The sequence below is a fragment of the Thunnus albacares genome, chromosome 2, assembly GCF_914725855.1.
Source record: "Thunnus albacares chromosome 2, fThuAlb1.1, whole genome shotgun sequence".
NCBI classification, from domain to species: domain Eukaryota; kingdom Metazoa; phylum Chordata; class Actinopteri; order Scombriformes; family Scombridae; genus Thunnus; species Thunnus albacares.
In genome coordinates, this window is record NC_058107.1 from 17,764,719 (window position 1) to 17,791,602 (window position 26,884).

The 26,884-nt window shown below is 40.6% G+C and overlaps 3 protein-coding genes and 1 pseudogene across 8 annotated transcripts in view; 3 read left to right on the forward strand and 1 right to left on the reverse strand.

Moving 5' to 3' along the window:
- Window positions 1–2: 2 nt before the first annotated feature.
- Window positions 3–3,942, forward strand: wdr54 (WD repeat domain 54). 3 transcript variants are annotated; one of them, XM_044369530.1, is made up of 9 exons: window positions 352–614; window positions 1,233–1,295; window positions 1,506–1,572; window positions 2,017–2,073; window positions 2,174–2,301; window positions 2,536–2,636; window positions 2,935–3,097; window positions 3,261–3,335; window positions 3,476–3,942. In XM_044369530.1, the coding sequence occupies exons 1-9, from the start codon at window positions 390–392 to the stop codon at window positions 3,605–3,607; spliced, it is 1,011 nt and encodes a 336-aa protein (XP_044225465.1). In that variant the 5' UTR covers window positions 352–389; the 3' UTR covers window positions 3,608–3,942. The 3 variants fall into 3 exon arrangements, with proteins under 3 accessions (XP_044225466.1, XP_044225467.1, XP_044225465.1); XM_044369531.1 differs by lacking the exons at window positions 1,233–1,295; window positions 1,506–1,572 and adding an exon at window positions 3–125 and having other exon boundaries at window positions 324–614; XM_044369532.1 differs by lacking the exons at window positions 1,233–1,295; window positions 1,506–1,572 and adding an exon at window positions 208–236 and having other exon boundaries at window positions 334–614.
- Window positions 3,943–4,801: 859 nt separating this feature from the next.
- LOC122994716 (uncharacterized protein C2orf81 homolog) lies at window positions 4,802–9,748 on the reverse strand. 2 transcript variants are annotated; one of them, XM_044369529.1, is made up of 4 exons: window positions 9,725–9,748; window positions 6,441–6,693; window positions 6,070–6,276; window positions 4,802–5,975 (listed from the first exon to the last, which is right to left on the reverse strand). In XM_044369529.1, the coding sequence occupies exons 2-4, from the start codon at window positions 6,678–6,680 to the stop codon at window positions 5,139–5,141; spliced, it is 1,284 nt and encodes a 427-aa protein (XP_044225464.1). In that variant the 5' UTR covers window positions 6,681–6,693; window positions 9,725–9,748; the 3' UTR covers window positions 4,802–5,138. The 2 variants fall into 2 exon arrangements, with proteins under 2 accessions (XP_044225464.1, XP_044225463.1); XM_044369528.1 differs by lacking the exon at window positions 9,725–9,748 and adding an exon at window positions 9,124–9,224.
- LOC122994778 lies at window positions 9,483–13,379 on the forward strand (annotated as a pseudogene).
- Window positions 13,380–23,984: 10,605 nt separating this feature from the next.
- The window catches only part of rhobtb4 (Rho related BTB domain containing 4), a 45,908-nt gene continuing 43,008 nt past the window's right edge, over window positions 23,985–26,884 (forward strand). Inside the window, exons 1-2 of one of the 3 annotated variants that reach the window (XM_044369518.1) lie at window positions 23,985–24,147; window positions 24,945–25,086. The gene's annotated coding sequence lies outside the window, so the exon portion shown is untranslated. Of the gene's footprint in view, window positions 24,148–24,208; window positions 24,874–24,944; window positions 25,087–26,884 lie in introns of those variants that run through there. The other 2 variants (XM_044369510.1, XM_044369526.1) reach the window with 2 other exon arrangements.

A 26,884-nucleotide genomic window follows, 5' to 3' on the forward strand; every position in this document is an offset into this window, starting at 1 on the left:
CGGAGGTAATCCTGTTGCTAACGATAGCTAGAAAAGTGTTTTGTTTACGTTAACTGTATTTGTTATGATCGATCATGACAGCGCTAATGGAGGTGGAACCAATTGCTGTGTAATCCGAAGCAAATGTGTGTGCGTTTTGTCACACAACAGTAATGTTATCCTCTTTTTATTTGGCTAAGTAATCGCAGTTGGCTTCTCGCTAACATACCTAGCTTGCTGCTAATGTTACCCGCTAGGTTAGTATTACGCTAAGTATTAAGTACTATCATGTCCTACTACAGAGCGGTGTGTTTTTAATGAAATTGCCAGTTTAACTTAATCAGACTCTCTTAGACTGACACCAGATCACCCACTGCCATTCAACTGCGCGGTTCAGAGAAAGCTGCTCGATGTATCACAAAGAAAAGAGCATCCAGATCAAAAACAGCGCGTCTGCGCTGTACAACAACCTCAGCGTGCAGCGCATCGCCCCGCGGCGTCTCACCTACTTCACGGTGGTCCATGCCAATGTGGTCAACATGGTCAGCGCGTCTTGGGACGGCCTCAACTACTCCCACCGTCAGCTGCAGTCCAAAGAGCCAAATGTCGCTACGAGCACATCGCTCATCATGCAGGTCAGGCCACAGTTCTGTAGTGTTTTTTTAACGTCCAGAGTGAGCTATTACTATTAAGAGCAGGGGTCTCAGTCTAGATCAAAAACAGATTCATGTCATATTCTTTCTAAATGTGCAGTGCAGCCATAAAGTAGTTATGTAAATTTAATAGTACATTTTTGTTGTGCTGGCTCTGAATTCCAACACAATGGATTAGAAGTAAAACAACTCACTTGTGATTTGAGAGTGTATGTATTCACATTAGATAGCAACTGTGACAATTTATACTTAGTCTCCCAATTTTAGGGGAGAGAAGCTAATTTAACAACTTAAAGATCCCCTCCAGACATGTTTGTATATGAAATACTCTATTTTGAATAATAATTTGTGTCTGATATGTTTTTTCCACCAAACAGTTCAATTGTCTTGTTAAAATCCCCTTAAAATAACATCTTCTTTTCCCTCATTAAAAATTCCGGAATAAAAAATAAAACATTCATAACTGCCTCACATACAGACAAGAAAGTTTATTAGAAAAATTGCAAACTACATTTTCCATTTGGTTTTGTGCTCTGACATACTGTATATGCATTTGGCTGCATCATAGGAATAAAGAAACCCTGTGTTTTCTTGTAATAGGCCGCGTTTTGTGTTCTGCCCTCCCGTGATCTGCTGGTGGTGACCTCTCAGAAAGGCATCCAGGTGAGTTGTTGTATGTGTCTGCTCTGCCTCTGCTTTCCAAGATACTGCTAGTTGTGCTACTTGTGTCCATGGCTGTGGTTGTGTATTATGGTGGCACAGAGGTCCAGACAGAAATAATTTATTAATTTAAAATGATTCATTTATTTTAAATGTGAACATAAATAAAAAAACGTGTTTTTGCAGCCTCTAACTTTCACCCATTTTTTCAAGATGTATGAATCTGATGGCTCCATCATGGTGTACTGGCATGCACTGGATACTCCGGAAACACCTACAGGTAAAATCAACATATAAACAATAGATTTGCTACATATGTAGCAAATTAAATGATTAGATATGTTGTTATATGATGCAATACAACAAGATATTAGTCAGTGTGATACATTACAATAGAATATGATACCAATATAATGTGTCAGTGCAGTTGATCTATTATTAGAACACAAACATAATTACAAACATCAGTGGCAGGACCTGATCATTAAAATGAAATCAAATATCTCCGTGCGTCCACACCTATCTGCATTTATCACTTCAATGAATTATTTTCCACTCTTTTCATTCACAGTATGATCACATTGTTATATCTGTGCATTAAGCAGTGAAGACCTGACTTATCAGGTCCACTCATAAATACTGCTTGCTTTTTATTTGTGTGTGAGTATTTATCCAGATTTTTATATCAAAACTAGTGCACTCACAGAACTTACTTGTGTTCCAGCTCAGGCCGTGTTTGCTCGAGGGATATCAGCAGTGTGGGAGAATTATATATGTGTGGGTAAGTATTGAGTGAAATACATTTTTCTTTTGGCTAGTTTGAGTATTTAGAAAGTGATAGCAAAATTCTACAATCTACCTGTCTCTTTCTCTCACCCTAGGCGTGTCATCTGGTGCAATTCTAGTATTTGATGTTCCCAGTAAAGGCAGTAACATCACCCTGTCCGAGGTCCTGGAAGAACACAAGGACTCCATCACTGACATGGCCTCAGAGTGTTCTGGCAGCCAGGTAAGGATCGTGTGTGTTTGTGTATTTGTGCAATTTGTTCATTGTCTGTAATTTGACTGTCTGAATCTTTGTTGATACCGGATAGCCTTAACTTTCTCTATAAATGACTTACTACTCAGTGAGTAGTAAGTAATTTATGAATAAATGACTACTTTATAAAACACTTCAAGGGATTACAGCCATTCTATGAATGACATAATTCTCTCCACTCTGTTGCTGTCTCCCTCCTCTTAGGAGTGCATAGCTGATCTCGTCAGTGCAGATGATAGTGGCAACCTGTGTGTGTGGAAGTCTGGGGAGGAATTTCAGCTGCTCAACAAGATCCCTGGATTTGAGTAAGAAGTTAATACATTGTATTAATTTTGTAATAGTTTAGTCTTTTTTTAGTCTAGAATGCATAATGCAGCTTTGAAACAGTGGTACTATGAACATAAATTCTTCTTCTACTCATATTTTCCTCTATATTTCTCTCCCATTGATCATTGTATTTGTCTGCTCTTAATTTATGTTCCTTTCCACTGTCTTTTGTTTCTTCTTAATTTCCCCTCGCTCTAATTTAATGTCCATTTTCCTATCTCACCATTTCTTTATTTCCTCATTGCAATGATCCTCCATCTTCTTTACTCCTCTCAGTATGAGCTGCTCATCTGTCAAGCTGTGGAAAGGTACAGTGGTGGCAGGTTACGGAACGGGCCAGATCCGTCTCTACGAAGCCGTGACGGGAATTCTGCACGCTGAGGTTAATGCCCACGCTCGCTGGATCTACTCACTGGACATTGCTCCTTTCTCTGGACTGGTGAGTTCCATAAACCATATAGCAGTTTATATTGTTGGAATTATGTTGCTGTTGTCAGAAATGTTTTATTATGTCCAGGTAGTTCTCAATGATCAGTCAGTATTTAGGGCATTTCTCATATCACAGTATGCATTTTTTGTGACCCTCTGCTTGTGTGCTTTAGCTACTGTCTGCTGCTGAGGACTCTCTGGTCAGGGTGTGGCATCTGACTGTAACCCCAGAGAGCAACAGTGTGGAGGTAACTGGTCCTAGTTAAGTCCAGAATCAAGATATGTTTTTCGTTGGTATCCTCCAGGTTCAATATAATGTATAACACATAATTTTTCTCAATCTCTCAATGAGGCTTTGACTGAGTTTTTTTTTCTCATTTTCTCATAGGTTGCCCACTTGCACAATGAGTGTGTGACAGACACACAAATCTGTGGCGCCAAGTTCTGTGACGGTGATGGTTATGCCTTTGCAGTGACAGGCTATGACCTGAGTGAGATTATCCGCTACACACAGTCATAGGACATTGCCTTCATTAAGGCTGAGTGTATGAATGTTAAATCGATTTATTGGGTTGTTTCCACAAAGATCATGTGACCCAGTTAGTCAGAAGTGGTCAGGTTAGGTTAAGGCTGAGATATTGCAAGGACGGTAGGTATTACACATCATGGATTTTGGGAGATGAATTGTTTCATGGCATTTCTGTCTGTATATCTACAAGGGTTAGAGGCAGGTTAGCATATTGCAAAATAATGTGAAAGTAACGTGTTAAACTGTTACTATAAATATTTTAAGTACAAATGTTTATATGTATGTGAATGTAGCTTTAAAAAGTAATAAAATATTCTATCATTCTTCCTGGCATGGATATTGTTTGAAACAACTGTACCAGTAAACCTTTTTGCATTTCATGGATGCACCAGTAGATGGAGCTATGGGTTAATTATTTTTGAGTAGGAAAAAATAACAGTGTAGTACAAAGACAGTTCACTGGAGGGTAGGGTGGAGTTGCCTAAAAGGTTATGGACTGCAGACCAACTATTCCAGAAGGTCTACATTGTGATTAGATACTGTGTCCAGGCAACTGCACACAGGTCAGTCATGTCAACCAGTAAACAAGGACATATTGCAGAGGGAGGTAAAGGTGACTTTGCTTTATTTTAAAGGGTTAAAAGCCAAAAAGGTTGGGAACCATTGTCCCAGAGCCGCTGGTGTGTCAGGATGTTCACATTTTGATGTGTTGAACAATACAACAGACACAACCATGCTGTAAATAAATTGAATTCATTCAAGTTAACATGTTTTTTTTTTTAACAAATTAAATATGATCAGAATTATGTTTTTAAGTGAACTTTTTCAGTCAAAATAGCAGATCTTTGCAGCAGCTGCATATTGTTGGTGTGCATGTATATGAGAATATGACAGCACAGAAAATGAGTTTAACACAGGCTACATACAAACACATACACATACTCATGGATAAGTTCAGTAAGACTACTTAATATGACTAATTGATAGTTGAGTAATGAATTTGAGCAGTTTCTGCTGACAGTTAAAGAGTGATGAAACCATACTTAAATCTCACAGTAAGTGTCAACCTCTACATATGAAAAGGATGGACATGGGACTGTAAATAGACTTGCAAAACAAAAAAACCCCATAACAGCCCCCAGTCTTAAGATATAGCATATCTAATTTCCCTGTTTCTCAGTGTTCGGATGTAAAACACTTCTATATTTACCTTTGTCATATTTTGTAAGAGGCATTGATAGAACACATCAATATCTTTATTTATATAATTACACAAAAAGATAGAAAACATTGACAATGTATTGTTCCACAGTTTATCAGCTTGTAAATGCATGGAGTGAAAATTGTCACAATCAAAGTCACATGTATAATCATCTTTTACAACAGAACACACACACACACTATATATATATATATAGATATAGATATGGCCTCACTGTGCACTAGAAGCATTTTTTTTCATCAACATTTTGCTCATTCTGCGCCAGATACAGATACTATGAAATGTATTATCATAATAGTTCTAGGACTGAGACAATGGGGTGACCTGAGGTGGTGGAGCTGTGGTAAACTGATCCACAGACAACAGCGGCAAAGCAGCATCACTTTGTATTGGCCTCAGCTTGGTATTCTGGGCCTGAGGTTTAAATTTCAGTGGGTTAATTTCTGTGGCCTGAGGATCCAGGAGAGAAACACCCTTGGCCAAATCCATGGTGTCCAGCCTCAGAAGCCCAGACGACATCATCACTTCTCTTCTATGTGTAGAGGGAAATGACTTCCTCAGCAAGACATCTGCCTCATTTCTCTTCTTTGCTGGCTGATCCTCATAACTGGTTGATGGCTTTGATGAGTTTACTGTCCACTTAGTTTGTTGCTTGTTACATCTTGGTTCTAGTTTGGATAGTCTATGTGGTTTCTTGTAGTCTGGTTTTGTGTTGCTGTTATCTAAGATCTCATACTGAGGAACGATGCAGTGTCGAGGCAGACAGGAATGATCAAGCTTCGGTATGGATTGGTAGTCCTTAAGCCGATGTAATGATCCAGTCATTTGGTTATAAACGGACTGTGCTCTATGTTCACCCTCTGCCTCTTTGTCCTTTTTTTTTGATGAACGGGGCGGTGATGGCAGAAATTTGCTTGCAACAAGCTTGGGAGGTAAATGATCTTGCTGTTTTTTCTTTCGATTTATTTGCAGTGGGGAGTGAGGGCTAAGTACTTTGTATCTCCTGTCACTGACAGGTGTGCTGGGACTTATTTCCTTATCAGATTGCTTTGGAGAGCTATTTGTTTGGGCCATAACATTACATTGCTGGTTGGTTCTTGGCTCTGTTTGTCCTGGAGCCTGGCCAATGTCAGTCTCCTGTTAGAAATGGATATAGAGATAAAGATTTACTGTAGATATCAATAGTTGAAATTTGAATAAGAGACTTGCAGAAGAGACATATCAAAAATACCTGTTGTGAGGTGGGTTTAGATGAAGGGGTAGGATATACAATGGGAAAACATCCTTGGGCCCAGGCATCTGGAGTTGCTGGCATTGGCTCTGAGTCTTCTGTTTTAAATGCTTCCTCGGGTCCTTCTCCTTCATCTTGGCACAGGAATTGCCGCTCCAGAGTCTGTATGAGGTAACTTTTGGCCCAGGATGTGGAAAAAGGTGCTAGCTTCAAGACACAGACGGGCATCATCATAAAACTTGTCTATGTACATGTACATGTGTGTATGTAAGATATTTATTTTGTTGTTCTCACCACAAATGTAAATCAGTAAGATGGTATTTACATTGAAGTAAAATGAAAATGAAAATCATATGTGCCTCCAGTTTTACCTGTCTTTTAATGTCCGCCTTGAAACAGCCTTCCATGACCTTGCTCAACAGTTCTTCCATGATCTCCCCCACTACGTCCTCTGTATCCTCCTGGATCAACATGTCTGTCCATTGGACCTGAGTTAAGCGACCAGGGATAATGTCTTCCACTTCCAGGTCCTGGACTGGAGGTGTGGTCACTTTGACAGAAGACCTACGTCCGCCTTTGTCAGCTCGGGACTTGGCTGCAGAGCGGGGCATCTTCACTTAGAGGCTGGGGTCAAATATGAAAACACAAACCAAAGAAAAATGAAAGACAGAATAAAAAAAATGTTTATGATGATGAAGGATTTCACATATTTACTGGGAAAAAAAGCATATATATGTGTGTATATATATATATATATATATATATATATATATATATGTATATGTATATATATATATATATATATATATATATATATATATATATATATATATATATATATATATATATATATATATATATATATATATATATATTGGTAAGGAGGACGTCCTCCCTTACCAATCAACAACCAGAATGCAATATTGACATTGAGTTGGTCCAATGATAGTTTCCAGAATTCATCTTCAATTCTCTCCACTGTAAAGCAGAGTAGCAGCAGTAGATAGCTCCTTGCGTTAGCCAACGCAACAGTTAGCTTGTTGTAACAGCCTGAAGGACTCTTATACATCCATGGAAGGACTGTTAAGGACTGTTGTTAAGCTAGCGGGAGAAAATATCTGGTCTGTGTAGTGCAGCAGCTGCAGGACGCTGCCGTGGAGGCTGGAGAGAGAAGCAACTGGAGAAACAACCAGGAGAGTTAGCTTGTTTGTCATTGTTGTTAATGATATCAGACTGGTTAACCAGCAGTCACAAAGTTCTGTAAACTAACAAACAAGATGACCAACAGCGACAAATGGACATTATGACATGTATACTTCATCTCCATGTAAGAAAGAAGAAGACTTCAGATAACATGAGTCAGATACAGCTTCTCTCTCTGTGTCTCTTTGGTTGCTAATTTAATCTCTGATGGTTAAATGTCTCTGTGTGGCTTTTTTGTGTTTTTTATCTCCCTGACAAGAATGCAGCAGAGATCATATAATGTGTTGTGGGTAACGTTAGTTTGCTTGTTGAAGTTACAGTGAGCTGTCTGGACTCACTCATTCATTCGTTTTTAATTGAGTGATTGTTCAGTCACCTGTTGATGTTGTATGATTAGTGTGCAGGAGGTCTGGCTGCTTGCTTCTGACAGCTTCTTTAGTTCGTTTTAAGCTGAGCCGTATATTGAGTAATAAGCTTAAAGTAGCTAGAATAACAAGTGTTAACTAATGGTGTAACTGATGGTAGTTGATCCATGATCCGTACAGATCGCCCCCCACGGTTCGGCAGGCATATGAACTGCAGATTAATTGCACAATTTAATGTCTCATTTAAGACAAAGTAAACAAACTGCTGTGAGTACAAGTCATGGGCAAAAGTTCCTTGCTGTTTCTGACTGTCAGTGTGTTATAGAATAAATGGAAAACAAAGTTTTATTTGTCTCCCCCCTTTTTTTTTGCTGATCCTAATAATGATCTGATCCGTGACTCAAATCCGTGATACGATCCGAACTGTGAGTTTTGTGTTCATGTTAACACCCTTAGTGTTAACATGTCAGCTTTGTAGACTATATTTTGTATATCGTACATATAGATAAGGGTGTGTAAGTCATGTATTTGATACATGCATTAATACTTTCTGATGTGAACCCACACTTTTAGATCTGTGAATGTTTTTAGTATTCAATCTTTCTAGTATTCAGCACTGATATGTTCCTGTATCACATTATAAGCTTTGTGCTACTTTATATATTTCAGTATACTAAGAAAATACACAGGAAACACGTGTAAATCATGTGATATCTTGTCTGTTTTTTATGAGAACATAAATTTGTTTTCACAATCGAACAGTACTATAAATTTGAATTTCACTTTGTTGGTAAAATGACACATTTGAACCACTCCATGGCTAAAATGAGCACTTCTTTGTTTAGAGACATATGCTAAATGTCTTTAAAGAAGCAGCCTTTTCACCACTCAGGGTTTTTTGTTTTTGAAAGCAAATTGTTTTATTGGCATATAAAATTGCCCCCCACCCCTCCGATTTCATCAGGTGGGACAATGATATAGTTTGATGCGGTTTGTTGTAAGATTCCATGTTGGTTTTCCTCCTGTTCTCCCCATTTCTTTGAGTCACCAGCCGCCACTGATATATAGGGTTAGGGTTAGCTATGTCATAAGCATTAGCACACTCTGGTGGCTGTGTTCAAATCTGAGAATGTTTTTAGCTCTAACCATAAAAAGACTTTAGTTTGCTTATGTACACAAAATTATTTGGCTGACTGTAATTATTCACAGTATTTAAACACTAAATAGACATTAAATCAGGGTAAACATAATGAGTAATCTCATCATGTAGTTATCGGGTAGTGTGTAAAGGAAGGACAACGGTTGGGACCAAACTCAAAACTTTCTAGCCAAATAATCTAGTGAAATTAAGTCATAGCATTTGGAGAACCAGGGAACATAACTAGTTAACTCTAATAGTAGTGATAGTGATAATCTAAGAATAATCACTGATATTAGTTAACGTTATGAACTCAAGTCTGTTGAAAACATTTAGCGTTAACGTTACCTTACAATCGCTTCTTTGCATCCTCTGCTTGGTGTAGACTACGGTTGCTCAGCAACCAAACACGCAAGGACGACGTAGTACGTAAAGGCGGCGTTGTCTCTATGGCTGCGGAGGACGCGGAGGTAATCCTGTTGCTAACGATAGCTAGAAAAGTGTTTTGTTTACGTTAACTGTATTTGTTATGATCGATCATGACAGCGCTAATGGAGGTGGAAACAATTGCTGTGTAATCCGAAGCAAATGCATGTGCGTTTTGTCACACAACAGTAATGTTATCCTCTTTTTATTTGGCAAAGTAATCGCAGTTGGCTTCTCGCTAACATACCTAGCTTGCTGCTAATGTTGCCCACTAGGTTAGTATCATGCTAAGTATTAAGTACTATCATTTCCTACTACAGAGCGGTGTGTTTTTAATGAAATTGCCAGTTTAACTTAATCAGACTCTCTAAGACTGACACCAGATCACCCACTGCCATTCAACTGCGCTGTTCAGAGAAAGCTGCTCGATGTATCACAAAGAAAAGAGCATCCAGATCAAAAACAGCGCGTCTGCGCTGTACAACAACCTCAGCGTGCTGCGCATCGCCCCGCGGCGTCTCACCTACTTCACGGTGGTCCATGCCAATGTGGTCAACATGGTCAGCGCCTCTTGGGACGGCCTCAACTACCCCCACCGTCAGCTGCAGTCCAAAGAGCCAAATGTCGCTACGAACACATCGCTCATCATGCAGGTCAGGCCACAGTTCTGTAGTGTGTTTTTAACGTCCAGAGTGAGCTATTACTCTTAAGAGCAGGGGTCTCAATCAAGAAATCAAGAATCAAGAAAAACAGATTCATGTCATATTCTTTCTAAATGTGCAGTGCAGCCATAAAGTAGTTGAAATCGTGCGTCCACACCTATCTGCATTTATCACGTCTATGAATTATTTTCCACTCTTTTCATTCACAGTATGATCACCATTGTTACATCTGTGCATTAGCAAAGAGCAGTGAAGACCTGACTTATCAGGTCCACTCATAGATACTGCTTGCTTTTTATTTGTGTGTGAGTATTTATCCAGATTTTTATATCAAAACTAGTGCACTCACAGAACTTACTTGTGTTCCAGCTCAGGCCGTGTTTGCTCGAGGGATATCAGCAGTGTGGGAGAATTATATATGTGTGGGTAAGTATTGAGTGAAATACATTTTTCTTTTGGCTAGTTTGAATATTTAGAAAGTGATAGCAAAATTCTACAATCTACCTGTCTCTTTCTCTCACTCTAGGCGTGTCATCTGGTGCAATTCTAGTATTTGATGTTCCCAGTAAAGGCAGTAATTTCACCCTGTCCGAGGTCCTGGAAGAACACAAGGACTCCATCACTGACATGGCCTCAGAGTGTTCTGGCAGCCAGGTAAGGCGTGTGTGTTTGTGTATTTGTGCAATTTGTTCATTGTCTGTAATTTGACCGTCTGAACCTTTGTTGATACCGGATAGCCTAGACACTTTCAAAAAATACTTGTCAGGTGATTGGATGAACCATCTGTCCATCACTGCTATCAACGTCTTACCTTGCGAGGCAGATGGATTTGCAACGCTGATTGGTCCGAACCACCAGTGGTTCAGTCACAAGCGCATAACTTGAAGCTTGACAAGATGGATTCTCGCATGATTTTGTGATGTTGTGATCTTATGAATCCAGCTGTCTTGCAAGGTGTTGCTGTCTCTCTCCCCTCAGGAGTGCATAGCTGATATCGTCAGCTATGCACTCCTGCAATTTCAGCTGCTCAACAAGATCCCTGGTTTTGAGTAAGAAGTTTATACACTGTATTAATTTTGTAATAGTTTATTCTTTTTTCATGTAGAATTCATAATGCAACTTTGAACTCTTATTTTATTCTATATTTCTCTCCCATTGATCATCGTATTTGTCTGCTCTTAATTTATGTTCCTTTCCACTGTCTTTTGTTTCTTCTTCATTGCCCCTCGCTCTAATTTAATGTCCATTTTCCTATCTCACCATTTCTTTATTTCCTCATTGCAATGATCCTCCATCTTCTTTACTCCTCTCAGTATGAGCTGCTCATCTGTCAAGCTGTGGAAAGGCACAGTGGTGGCAGGTTACAGAACGGGCCAGATCCGTCTCTACGAAGCCGTGACGGGAATTCTGCACGCTGAGGTTAATGCCCACGCTCGCTGGATCTGCTCACTGGATCTGCTCACTGGACATTGCTCCTTTCTCTGGACTGGTGAGTTCCATAAACCATATAGCAGTTTATATTGTTGGAATTTATGTTGCTGTTGTCAGAAATGTTTTATCATGTCCAGGTAGTTCTCAATGATCAGTCAGTATTTAGGGCATTTCTCATATCACAGTATGCATTTTTTGTGACCCTTTGCTTGTGTGCTTTAGCTACTGTCTGCTGCTGAGGACTCTCTGGTCAGGGTGTGGCATCTGACTGTAACCCCAGAGAGCAACAGTGTGGAGGTAACTGGTCCTAGTTAAGTCCAGAATCAAGATATGTTTTTCGTTGGTATCCTCCAGGTTCAATATAGTGTATGACACATATTTTTTCTCAATCTCTCAATGAGGCTTTGACTGAGGTTTTTTCTTATTTTCACATAGCTTGCCCACTTGCACAATGAGTGTGTGACAGACACACAAATCTGTGGCGCCATGTTCTGTGACAGTGATGGTTATGCCTTTGCAGTGACAGGCTATGACCTGAGTGAGATTATCCGCTTCACACAGTCATAGGACATTGCCTTCATTAAAGCTGAGTGTATGAATGTAAAGTTGATATATTGGGGTGTTTTCACAAAAATCATTTGACCCAGTTAGTCAAAAGTGGTCAGGTTCAGGCTGAGATTCTGCAAGGATGGAAGGTATTTCAAGTCATCTTTTTTGGGAGATGAATTGTTTCATGGCATTTCTGTCTGTATATCTACAAGAGTTAGAGGCAAGTTAGCATATAGCACAATAACGTGCAAGTAACATGTTAAATTGATTCTATAAATATTTTAAGTACAAATGTTTATATGTATGTGAATGTAGCTTTAAAAAGTAATAAAATATCCTATCATTCTTCTTGGCATGGATATTGTTTGAAACAACTGTACCAGTAAACCTTTTTGCACTTCATGGATGCACCAGTAGATGGAGCTATGGGTTAATTATTTTTGAGTAGGAAAAAATAACAGTGTAGTACAAAGACAGTTCACTAGAGGGTAGGGCGGAGTTGCCTAAAAGGTTATGGACTGCAGACCAACTATTCCAGAAAGTCAACATTGTGATTAGATACTGTGTACAAGCAACTGCACACAGGTCAGTCATGTCAACCAGTAACATGAGCACATTGCAGAGGGAGGTAAACATTTTCTTTTCCTTGTATTGGCCAGTTTCTAAGATGGCTTCCTTATTGTTCAGTCAACATGTGACAGACTCGAATCTTTAATTAGATATTTACTATTACATTTTTTTTAATCACAATTTACTTTTACAGTCCAAGACATCTACATTTTAGGCAAGTGTGTTTTTGTCCCAAGTATGTCTCTCTGCTTACACTTTTTTTTTTTTATAGTTAACAGGCATTTCAACTTGGTAAACAGAGTGCTTCAGTATAGTAACAGAAAAAACAAGGTCCTTCTGTTTCCTGCAAACATGAACTAGAAAGAACTTCATTGAAAACAAATGGAGCCTACTGACTAGCATTAATCAGTTTTTTCAGAATTACTTTACAAAACCAGCACAAGATAAAACTTTGCAAAGTACAGCTGAGATATTGTTTCCTATGATCTGTTGAAACAAGCTGTTAATGCATTTATTGAAAACAAATCTTGCCAATGAAGCACTATATATAGCAAATGTGGTCTTGTTTATCACAGGTCACATGAGTTTTTCTTAGTTTACATCAGGCAGCCAGGTATCACTGTAATCCCCTCACCTTATCGTGACAAGATAAGAGGAATCAGGTCAGTGAGGAACTGTGCTGTTTGTCAGTCTGTGGGCTAAGCATGTATTAAATCCCTGAGTTCTAGTCTTCTCTCGTTTGCAGTCAACACTGGTCACATAACATCGACTGGCAAGACTGTTTTGAATGCACACACAGCGCATTACGTAACTTAAATTTGCTAGGTACCAACAGACAGTCATGTTAATGTGGATGGCTGTGTCAAATGTAAATCACAAACATGCACTACATTGGCATGAACACACACACACACACGCTGTCTTTATGGAATCAATCATTTTCAGTATGTCATGTTGTGTCATGCTTCCCAGCTGCCCGGGGTGGTGTGGCTAACTACTCTGGCTTGGAGAGGGACAGTGGAGGACTAAGCTGTCAATATGAGGTCCCCAATGACACGGACACTGAGATTACATAACTAAGTGGAACAGTACAGAGGGAGGGAAAGGTTGGTCAAAGGTGATACATGGAATAAGCAAAGGATTGAAAGAGCAGAGAATGTTTGAAGCTGAGTAAAAGAGCTCCTTAAACACAGGGTTGAGAGTGGAAAAGGGGAATATGACATCACTTTTCTAAGAAAAACATGTGGAGACAAACAACAGCAGTCATTTAGTCCTTGTTAACTCAGTCAATAGTGTTGTGCGACGCTCCAGTCCCGTACACAGCCCCAGGGCCACTCATGCTGTGTACTGCTGCAGTACTTGTCAATAGTCGGCTCTTAGGTGTTATACAGCTGAGCACACAATGTGGGGAGATCAGAACTCAACATGAACTGCTCTCAGTTATGGATGTGAATCTATCTGTACTGTGTATTTATGTGTGTATGTGCATGTATCTTAAGTAACAATGGTATCCTACTTACTGTATTTTACAAATCTTTTATTAGAAAGAGTGACAAAACAAAAATGGATTCTTCAAGACCTTGAATCAAAGTCCCTCAACACTCTGATGTGTCACTTTAATAAAACTGAAGAGGAAAAAACTGATTTGAATAATTCTCTCATGTTAGACAAATCGTCATTGGATGATGGCAGCACTGTCATTTCATTCAACTGTTCAACCAGTAAGGCGTTTGTCAGAGTTTAAATAACTAACAAGACTTGTTGGTCTAGTGCACAACCCAAACTATGCATGAGTATGGACTAAGCCCGGTTTGTCAAACATATGCCACAATACAGGATCAACATCAATGTCAGTTACGGTATGACCTTGTGCGTTAGCGGGTGTGGTCTGTACCTGTAAGTGTGTTTGTGAGAGTATAAAAGAGTGAAAATCTTATAGGTTGTATGTTTGTGTGTTTTTCTTCATTATTCTGGTGGAGAAAGAGCAATTTATCCTAGGCCCATCCAGCCTTGTGGCAGCTTCCTGGGCCTGTGTTGCTAAGCCTGCTGGGAAAGAGCCTCACCAGGGGGGATGAAGAGCCTAAAGCCCCTACAGCCTGCTGCCACAGACAGACCAGTTCTATGACGAAGCAACCAGGAAACCAGCTCCCGCAGACATGTTGTATAAATAGATCTTCCCTTTTAAACACACTGAAATGGGAAGGGAGGGTGGAGGGGACTACAAACTGACAACCTGAAAAACTGCCACTGCTGACTGACAGACGTACAGAGATAGTCAAATAAGGCAATCAAACACAGAGGTTAAAACTAGTAGTAGGTCAAATAATGTTTGCAGACAGCATTTATTATACAATCATATATTAGTTTGGGATGGTGAGCAGGGTGAAGGGCTGACCTGCTAAATAGCATGATGGGAGCTAAGTTTGCTCGTAAATGTTGCTGCTCATAAGATTGATAAGACATGCGTTATATTCTTCAAATGAAGGTAGTGATAAAAGTATTGTTTTGGTATTGGTAATGAAACTTGCTTATAGCAGTGGCATTGGTATTGAAAATGTTCAAATGATACCTGGGCTAATGCACTGATGAATGTATTAATCCTCATTTATTGAAATGATCATTATTTTTGTATCTTGTATCGTTGACAAATTCAGAAGTTTTAAGGCATTGTAGTGAACTACTGTTACTGAATTAAGGTTTGTTGCAACCATCTTGTAATATTTGGGGTAGTCAAGGATGATTCCATGAGCACCAGAAAGGTACCTTTCAAAGTGACTTGTTACATAGTTACATAGTATGCAACACAATACTCAGAAATATTATATCACCCAGGCATGACAGCTGGTAGAATAGGTTCAGTAGAGGACACAAAGGATGTGTAAATATCTGTGATTTCATCATCGTGATTATGTTCATTTGAACGTGGAGTAACTGAAGTGGCTTGATGACATGGACAGCTCATCTAGGTGGATGGCGATGCACGTAGTGGGGTAGATTTGTTTTACTCCTATCAAGTAGATTATAGTTAATAATAACCTTTATTTATATAGCAGACCTACAAGCCAAACCAACCCACCCACCTCTGCAGCCATAGCCTCTGTGCATCAGTAGCCCGTATCATGGAAAGCCACACCCACATGTCTTGCCAGGACAATCCACCCTTCCTGCCTGTACAGGCTTCTGTCCCTGACTTTTTGGGAAATTTCTCAACATCCAGTACTGAGTGACTCACTGTATCCCAAATCTGTTCTCTGGAAACTGCGGCTCATGAGAGGGCAAGTTGAGGCTCCATGGATGAAGGAACAAAGGGTTTTTATCATTATGTTGTCAGACTTGGTTGAAATAATTCTGAATTAAAAGACTGTTTTTACATGTCATTCATTTTTTTTATGTTTCCAACAATTTTAGTTGTCTCTACATAATGTTTTAATGACTTGGATCTTAACATATGTACTGTGCAGTAACATTCAAGAACTGCTTGTAAAAAGCTTGAAAAAGCTTATAAATGTTAAAGTTGTTAAAGTTGACCTTGTCTTCCATTACTACCACTTTCCTGCTTGTGCACGAGCACTTCATATCAACACATTAGACGAAATTTGGTTACACATCATAACTTAAGCACAAACAAAGCCCGATAAAATATTGTAGATTAACTCATTCCTGTTTAGCAGAGCATTGATATTTGCATGTCTAGGCAGAAATTACAGCGACAAACAAGGCCATAACTTCCCAAAAATGCGGGATACCATTGTATTGCTCTTCCTCAGTAGTGATCTTGCCTTGTCACTATTGGCAGGCAAACTTGATTGATTTTACATACTACCATGATCAAGCTATGAAAGAGAAGAGCCCTTTCTATACCATTGTCATCCACTGAAAACCCTTGCTGATAGCAGAGAGGTTGAGATTGAGTACTTCTGCTGATCAAACGCTACTACTCAGTTAGATTTTGCATTCATCTCAACCCCTACAGGACTACAGACCAATGTTAAAAAAAACAAAACACAGATGGCAGAGGCAAAATGTTCCATTCTATAAACACCACGCCTTGTACCTCATATAAAACAGGAGGTTGGAGTTGATTGAAGGAACAAAAAAAAACATGTACAGGCTTCAACTCCTGGACCCACAACTCGAATAATCATTTTAGCCATGTACCTGGCATGTGGTGGGTCGCAATACAAAGAAGTAGTCAGGAGCAGAAGAGTGGTAGAATGCTGTATTGACACTACAGCTGTAAACCATGGAAAATCAGCAGAGCCAGATGCAGCAGCATGGTATTGTTGTCCTGAATGCTAACGGTGGCATGCTTTAGAGACAGCATTGCATCATAATGCCATCCTTGACCTCAGGAGTCATTTAATCATTTAATCAATCAATTTAAAATCATTTAATCGCTTAGTGGGTCTGCACTGACCTCTCCAAATGCACGCACGTACACACAGACACACACACTTGTATATTCCCAGTAACGTCATTTAGAAGGCATGGATAGGTAATGGGACTTAAGTGCATTAGATTAGAGTAAAATAAACATGATCAGACCCTGCCATCTGCACTGGGATGGCATTGTTGCCTAGCACTGGGCACTGTTTGGATTGTCTGACGTTGATGTGCTGACGTTGGAGTGTGTGTTAGTGTGTGTGTTTATGCCTCCTTGTGTATGTGGCCATATGTGCAGATGGCACCATTCAAATGATGATGGATTTATTTTCCAGACAGTGTTCCAAATAAAGGCAGTCTTGTCTCAGATTTGAATTAGTGTATGTGTGTGTGTGTGTGTGTGTGTGTGTGTGTGTGTGTGTGTGTGTGTGTGTGTGTGTGTGTGTGTGTGTGTGTGTGTGTGTGTGTGTGTGTGCATACCTTTCATGTGTTTATATGGTTTGTATTTAGTTCAAGCTCAGTTTCAATGGATAATCATAACAATATGATCAGAAATCTTTAAATGATTAGGGATAAGGATATTTTATCCCTAAATATTAAAATATGTAATTTTGACACAAATCTAAAATGGCATGCTTTGCATTACATTGTTTACTGTACTCAGGAAAATAGAGCAGAATGTAATGGATGTCGCCTAACGATGGTTAAGTTCAAATGCCAGCTTTATGAAATGGTACAAAATCTGGTTGCTTTTAACTCACAAGCACTTTTTTTCTCACACATAAACACCCCTCTCATTACCTCTAGTGTGTGGGTGAGTTATTGAGTCTCAGAATAGAGTCACGGCAATAATAACAGCAATATCCTGGCAACCCTTATCATTGTGCTGTCAGTGAGACTGCTAATTGGGTTAACATGAAAGAGATGAACGGGCAACTTCAGGACATAACCTGAAATCAAAATACATAAACATCTCCATAAAAAATTGGGTTATGTGTGTTTGTATGTGCAGAGAAAGAGAGAGAGACAGAGACAGAGAGAGAGTGATGAAGGCTCTATGAGTGGACCAACTTGGCATTCACCTCAGCACACACACCATTCCTAATTGGTAGCTATGGAGAAAGCCCAGGCAAACTAACACTGCAGAGACGTCATACAGAGGTTATCTAGTGCACCAATGGAAAACAGATATGAATGAAATAGTCATTTAAATCACCTCAGTGTCAAGAGACGCTATAAGTCCGGCAGGGGAGAAACCAAGTGTTAGCATTTAGCATTTTTAAAAGGTATGGAAAAATTGTGTAAGATAATTTCTCTACTGTTATTTTTAATCTAGGTCAAGAAAAAAATATTAACTGGTTGATTTTATCCTAACAGGCGCACCACAGAAAGGCCAGTTTCATATCGCACCTGCTGTGTTTCAACAGAGGCTCTTCAGTTCAGCTCTGGAGTGCATGTGTGTGCGTGTGTGTGTGTGTGTGCTAGTGGTGGTGGGGGGTAGTTGGATCGGGGGTCAGGAGTTCATTAATCAAGGCAGGGTTTGTTTCGACATGTTCAGCAAAGCTCTGTGAATGTTCAAGGACATTGGTGAGACAAAATGTATCTTCTTAAAAATTCCCTCCACAGAGACAGTGTAAGTTTTTTTCATCATGGTCTGGGAAGCCATAGTTCAAGTCCATACTTTTCCTTCGTCATTGTTTGTGTAACCTTTTTACCCCGGGGTATGGTAACTCAGCACGCTTACCCTAGCAGTGACACACTCACATGGTGTGGTCTTTTACACTGGACAAGTAGGCGTTGACCATCTGTAGAAATTCCACAGACGGTTATTTTACTATTTTTTGCATTCTCCACAATCCCATAACTACTCCATAACTCAATATTATTATTATTATTATTATTATTTTCTTAGCATTTGCCATAGTCTTATCTCTCCTTGAATAGTTTTAATAGCCAGGGTTTGGACCTATAAACTTCTGCTCTGTCGTAAATTTTTATTAGAATTATTTTTTCCCCTATTGAGTCCAATAATAAAAATAGCATTTTGTTAAGATAAAATACTGTATCTTTAGTAGTCAAAAGCTGAAACACAAAGATTTCACATCAGAAAAGTTGGAGTTGGAGTGGTGCCCTACTGACCCTCATTACCCAACACATTCCCCAGCTGTTCTGTCACTCACGCACCACAAATACACACACGTTAAAACTGTGCCCCAGTATACCCACCCACTTACTCATAGCCATGCACAGATGATGACCCATAAAAGTGGTGTCAAAGTGGTTTAAATTTTAACTGTCTGGCTCTGATTTAATTATTGTCTGTTCAGTTTTTTTTTTGTCCTGGTGAAATCACTGGACATGAACTTAAGCCTTTTATGGCTAAGACATAAAGGACTCCTTTGAAAAGTGTATGTCATAGTATCACATATCAATACTCACACATGGTGTAAGAGAGAGCAAGGCTGAAAAAGAGTGTGAGTCCTGTCTTTGGACTGTTATATTGAACTTTGCTTCATCTGTCTATCACAGCAAATAATCCAAGTGTCAGTAGATGAACTAATGCCAGATTGCTCAGAGAGGAAAAGACATATTACCAGATATTTTCTCAAACCAAAAATAGATATAATCAAGATGGCATTTCTTGGGAGGAACAGGAGAAAGACTGAGGAAGAAGAAGAGGATTATTGCTGTTTTGATATTAACCAGCCAAATATTAAACTCTGGAAGCAGGGACCTGTGCCACATACACTCTCAGGTGAAGAAACACCGGGCAGAGGATGCAGCTGTAGACTAACTCCTGCCTTTTTTGTTTTGTTTTGTTAACTTAGTACCTGCCCCCCCCCACCCACCCATCTGGCTTCCTGCCTGCCCACCAGGACACAGTAAATGATATGTGATTAAACACAAAGTGGTAAATGGAGCAGAAGTACAAACACTGCAATCTGCTCATTTGTCCTGAGAAAGCTGTCGGACCTCCGTGAAAAATGCAGTGACCCACACACCCCTCCATTAAGGCCAGTCACTCCCACACCACATGCCTGTGTGGATGGAGGGTGAGGCAAAAAGAGGGAAGTTTGGCCATGACAGAAAGTCGGAGGAGGAGAGAGACGTGACAGTCGCCATGTACTTGGAAGACCTCAAGAAGCTCCTGGTTTGGCTAATGATTCACCAGTGAGGAAAACAGGCAGACAGACACACACATAAACACACATATCTGCACAGTACTCAAAGGGAACTTGTAGAGCCAGACCCTGCATGAATACACACATGATACAGTTCCTGTATCTTTCATTAGACTGATGAGAATGACAATGACACAGACTTTAACAGCTCATGAATATAAAGCCCCGTGGATAGAATCTCAAACCTCCAGTTCCCTGCTGAGCGTCATAAGTCACGTACATAGAGGCAGAGAATCAAACACACCAAAAAAGAAAAAGCAAGAGAGAGAAAGAAAGACATGAAAAAAAGACAGAAAGCAAAAGAGATCAGTGTTTGAAAACACAACCAATGGATGTCAGGGCAGAGGTAGCTGTGCTCGTCCCTGTTTCCATGGCAACCCAAATGTGCTGTCGGTGCAGTGACGCCAGTCGAGAGCATTGCGTTGCGGCCACGCTGACATGAGCCACACGTGTCAATGCCCAGCTGACAGCACTGAACATATGCCAGCGTCTATTCATAGCACCTCAGTGACGCCCTGCAGGGACACAGGCAGCCCGGTGTGCAGGCCAAGGAGGCCAGGCGCCCAAAACTGGTTGGGACCAGGAGTGGATGGCACCACTTGATGAAGGTGGATGGATGCATGGAGAGAAAGAGAGATGGACTCATGGTATGGGTTATGTCATCCTGTCTCTGATCTCTGTCCAGACTGACAAAATGACACCTGGCCCCACAGTCATCACAAAGATTTACACAAATCCCTGCTTGTTTTGGGCCCAAATAGGAAACAAATAGGAAAGTTAACCTATCAAAACCTGATGGAGTCTTTAAGGATCAAGCTCAACTTACTTGCCTGCAGCAGCCAGTTCTGTTCTTCTTGTGTCCCACCACCTCCTGGTTTAGCAGGATCCTGGTGTGTGAAATGATTGTGCTTTCTCTGTCTCTGACTCACAGCCATTACTACTTAATATAACTTTGGTCATTATTCCTGTTTTGTTCTGAGACATTATATTGAAGGAGATTAAAAGATAATGTGTCTTTTGTCATCAAACTTTACTTACTTACTTACTTTAATTGAATTGAGTCATCAAAGTAATGTGTTACTGTGCAAAGAACACACTTAAGAAATATCAGTAAATCCCCTGAAATAAAACATTTCTTACATCCATGAGCACATTAAATAAAAATGTATTTATTACAATTCTTTTTCAAGAAATTAGATTGAAAACTTTTCGATATCAGAAACTTAATGCCCAAAAACTAACTAAACCTGAACCTAACACTCTGTGGCCCATTTCAGTTTAAATATTCACCACATAATTGTTTTACTAACCATTATCTTTCTGAGAATGGCTGCATATGATGCCAGTTTAACTTCACACGACACTGGCCAGAAAGTGGTACAGTTGGCAAGAGGGCTGGAAACACCAAGTCAGTGCCTCCTTTGTGAGCGATTGTTCAAGCTCAATTGGTACTTCTGTAACACTGCTTTGTCTGAGAGATCAGCGGGAAGAATAGCAGAGGCCCTGAGGCGAAGAGAGGCTCATTGTGGTCAGTCTGCGGCCAAAGTTAAATGTTATTGTGGTCATTCGATGGCTGGTGTCAAAGGCCATTGTGGCTCCTGACTTGCCACCATGGAGGTACAGAGTTGCTGAGTGAAATCGATCTAAACGGTACAAAGGTCACCTTTTTGTGAATGTGTGTAAGTGCATTTGCTTATATGTGTTTGTGTGTCTGTCTGTGTTGAGGGTGCAGTGTACATGCAGACTGTGTTTGTTTGTAGAATTTCAGCTGACACAGGCCTTTTACACCCATGGGATCAGCAGTTTGCCCCCTCAGAAGAGAGCCTGACCGAGAGACGGGTGAACCATGTGGACGCCCCCATTATGCCCCTATTGTGCCCATGCGGCTGCATCAATAGTGCTATAACAGAGGCCATTGGCAATGGAAAAGTGCTGTACAAGACACTTTGAGATAAAGGTTTGGTACACCTGTGTGCGCCATGAAGTAGAGAGGGAGCAAAGAGCTGACTACACACACATACACATAGTCATATGACCTGCAGTGTATCACATGTCAGCAGAACTCAGGAAACATGTAGAATAGAAATGTGGCATATTTTTTTTTAGCATTCACAATTCATCCCAACGGTATCCACGCCATGGCTACAAGATGATGTTCCACCACCTGTCTGTAGTAGTGTGTGTGCATCTGTGTGTATGTGTGACGAGTCCCATGCCTGCTGGATACTGCCTGAGGATGGTTGCCTAGGACTTGCATGCACACTGAGATAGGAGCAAGCCTAGGCAGGTCGCTCTGTTCCCTTCACAGGACAATGGCTGCTTCAGATGCTTAGCTGAGCAGGAGTCTTAGAGAATCTTTTAGAGAAAGGGGGCCTCTCACGGCCCCTCAGCTGCCTGACATTTATGCTTTTGCCAAGTTCAAAATGCCTTCACAGAGATATTTTTTCCAGAAATGCTGATGGAGGCTGGTTCTGAAATACTTTCATGACAGCGCAAACAAACGAGTCGACGCTGAAAGCTAAATTAGAGAGTGCTGGGTTTTCGTTGTACTGTATCATTTTCCCATCCTGCCCTATCCTGTTTCTAAGTAGAAGTTTAATACTTTTTGATTTGATTAGATCTCCATAGCTAAGTTCAGCAAAATCTTGATGACACTAACAGTCTCTTATGATTAATGATTCCAAGTTTAGTCCAAGCCACTTAAGATGTAGTTAAGGTGGGTGTAGAAAAGGGCAGCGTCATGTCATTACAAAAGTTGCTTAAATTATAGAGAAGCTGGATTATGACTGGAGGGCTGCTCGCTCCTTAACTGAAAATTTGCTGGAGATGAGAATAGTACAGCTCTGTATGCTCTGATTACTGTTGTCATGACACCAGTGAATAATTTGTTCCAGCGGCGATCCTGTGGTTTTACTGGGCATCTCCGAGGTATCGGTGTCAAAAGAGTTGATTAAGAATGTAGTTGTAGCTTGCATTTATGGGACTTGGCATAAGAAACTGGGCAACCGAACTGACTGAATAACACAAACAGCATGCACATGGCATATGATGTGATTAACAGTTTCTACTTAGATATATACTTCAGTATCAGTACTGAACAATAGCTGTAGCAGCATCCTCCCAAAGGGTGGCAACCCACTGTGTACACAACACAGTATTGCTACACTTGCATATCCACCCAAGTAGTTTCAAAATGAGCTGGGTGATTAGTTGTAAGGATAAGAACAAAGGTGTGTAATGTCATGCAACCCTGCTCAAACAGGCAGGTCCAGCAGGTGGACAGTCAGCAGTGTGGCAAAGAAGGGAGGACCTGTATTCAAGTGATAACCACGAGCCTTGCCTAATTTGAGAGTTGTTTGTTTGATTAAATGATTACTCATTTGGTCCATAGAAATTCAGAAAACTGTTAAAAATGGCCTTCGCAGTTTCCCAGACTCCAAGGGGATGTCTTAAAATGTCTTATTTTGTCTGACCAACAGTCCAAAACTCAAAAAGTATTTAACTTACTATCATAGAAGGTGAGGAAGTGGCATTTTTGACTAAAATGAATTTAAGGATAAATCAATTATCAAAATTGTTGCTGATTTATTTCCTGGGACAATGCAAATCATTACTTTGTCTGTATATTTATAGGATACACTATAGTCTTCATATTCTAGAGATATACTGTAGGGGACAGCTGCCACTGTAGTCATCTATCTGAAAAAGTCTAATAAAAATGAATAGAATACAAAATTATCATAAAAAAACCTATTATATATCCCCTATCTACCATATAAGACACAAGAGTATCGTAACCATTTTTATGAATCCCTGTAGGAATATTATGACACCTCATGCTGCGCACTGTCCGGCCTGGAGGCTGGCACGCTCTCTACTTTATGAATGGATGGGTGTGGCACTGGTGACTAGCAATGAGGCTGTCGTCACTGCGCTCGTTGATGTGCGCTGGCGTGCTGTTGCTGAAGGCTGGCCTGGAGTGAAACATAACTGGGCTCTGCCACCGCTCAGGAGAGACAACGAGAGAGGGAAAAGGGACGAGAGGAGTGAGAGAGAGAAAGAGTGAGAGAGAGGGAGAGAGAGAGAGAGAAATAGAGAGAGAGAGAGAGAGAGAGACAGCAGCGCCAGCCCACTCCCCAGCGAAGACTAAACTTCTGGCGAGAAATTTGGTGAGATAGAGGATTGTGGGACACACACACACACACACACACACACACACACACACACACACGCACACAAAAAGCAAGGGTGCGGTGAAACAAAAGGCAAACGGACTTGCAGTTTATTCTCTTATTTTTTATCACGCGAGATAGCTCAGATCAAACAAATCAAATAAATGGAAAATCAGTACAGATGAGATTAGGTGAGATCAGACAGATGCGATGAGGATGAAATGAACGCGAGCTGATAACATTTCGTGGAAAAAAATCCCTCGTGCATCTGTGATAGCTATAAAAGTCCGTATCGAATCATTATTTAAGAAATAAGACTCATCCAGACATGACGGGAAGCACCGCTGTGTAAAAAAAAGAAACAGACAGACAAAAGAAAGTCGAGGCAAGGGTCCCCTCCTCCGTGCGCTCCCTCCTTGTAGGTGTGACAGAAACAACAAAGGGACGTGGAAAAAACTCGCATCAGGACCACAGGCGGACAACAGCCCAGACAGATCCCAAGCACAATAGCAGGGGCCTGCAAACAAGAGCATGTCTGCAGGTTTTGCAATATGCAGCAGTATTCATGTAATTACATCCCTCCTGGCGTCTCTCGGCTACAGTCGGGAGTATTTTGCCTCTGTCAGTTTTGGCAGATCCTCACCAAACACGCGCATTTAGAAACGAAGCCGATAATTTGAGGACGCTCAAGTCCGGGCTGAGACGGCGCAAGTGTTAAAACATGTGAGTTATGATTAGATGTTGTCATCAAGCGGAATGCTCTGGAGTGACCGCATGTGTTTTGTGCCTTGCAGTTTTTAATGGGGAGAAGCGAGAGACGAGCGCAGCCCGGGAGCAACTGAAGGGGAAAAGAGCAGCGGAGAGGTGTGAACTGAAAGTGGACGTCAAAGGGGAAAGAGACCTGAACAGATTCCAGAGGCGGATGTCTTTTTAAAGGTAGGAGCCACTTGGATAATTATACATACTCTTTGTTTGAACTTGTGATTTAGACTCGCAACAAAAGATTGTAGACCACATGTGGACAGATAGAGGTTGCATAACGGTTCGGTAAGTTTGGGTTGCTCACAATTTTGCACTTCTCGACAAACCTGAAGCTGAATTTCAACAGTTTTAAACTTCTGTTCCGGACATTATTTGTTCATTTTTTTTGGGATATCAAACTAAGACGTCTAGGCATCTTAGATGAGGTGTTGTGTTGGGCTTCCTTTATCTGTTTTTTCTTTTTTTTTTTGTTATTATCTTTTTTATTTTAATGTTTAGACTAGGGTAAAAACGAAACGTCATAACATCTATGTGGGTGTGCCTCTTTAAAGATCCCCTCCGGGCCTGTTTACTCTACTTTGAATAATAATTTATGTCCAATATGTTTTTTCATCATTCTGCACAGTGAAGCTCAAACATCTAACTGTAGGAACAAGAAGAAAAACATATTTTTGAGTGGAGCGGGACTTTAAGTCAACCCAAGAGAAAGTCTGCACATTGATAGAAGTCAAGCATTTTCTGCCCTGAAGGGATACTGTTTTTGTCAACTTTTACTGTTACTATGCCTAAGTTTGAAAAATTGAGTTCAAACTGGCACATTCAACAAAAAATATTCAAGAAATACCACACAACAACATGACAATGAGGAACAATACCAATAACATTTCAGAAAAATGCAATGGTTACAAGTCTCAGTATTAGTATGCAGTATGCAGTAAATATTATAGTGGTTCCTTGATGCCTGTGGGGGGAAAAATCTTGAATTTCAGAAATTTCAATATCAGCTCACCATTAAGTATCTCACACTAATACAAAGACTCTATTATAAAAATATCATTATATGCTTTACACTTACAGGTCTGCTCCAGACTACTTTAATTGGGTTCTCTTTGGTAATAAAGCAATGACTCAGTAAGTTAGTCTTTGTTTTGCAAAGGTGTAGTTTTCTTTGTTGGGTTAAAATACAAAATCAGATATCTCCACCACCTGCAGCCTGGAATAATGAGTTCAGCTTGAAGGCATAGCTAAGGGATGGAATCACTCAGTATATACAGACAGCCAAACAGTGGTCACTGTTGTATCTGTACGTGCTAAAGCACACAAAGGCCAAAGCATAGAAGGAAGCTTGGTATTTCTGACGTCACTCAAAACACCATCCAGTTATCAGCCACACCATGAATCGAATCTCTCCTGATTTGTTTGTTCCCTCCATTTTATTTCTCCTACACTGTGAGCAGAGAACAGATGGTGGGTGTTGGGGGGGGGGGGGGGGGGGGGGGGGGGGGTTGGTCTGATAGAGTTGACATCAGTTCCTCCGCTCTGTCCCACTCCTCTGTGTTTTTCTATCAGCTGTGGAATTTGAACCATTCTTCCTTTGGGGTGAGGCCCGTCCCTCTGCCTGCCCCTGCTCAGAGGAGTAGGTTGTATCCAGAGGAGGCTGGGAGTGTGTGTGTGTGTGTGTGTGTGTGTGTGTGTGTGTGCGTGGGTAACTGGGGCTTTCCAGTAGGGTTGCACACCAAACATTCCTGGCTGCTGGATGGCCGACTAGTGGGCCAAGTCCACACAGCTGGGAGACATATAAGACGCTGTGTCTTTGTGTGAGTTGAGCACACGCATTCGGTCACATGCACATACATGCTCACACATAGAAACACACACACACACACACTCAGAGGTGGGTTATCCCTGCTGTGAGAACCCCCCCGCCCCCAAATATTGAATCCAGAAAGACTAGGGGCAGTGAGATATATGT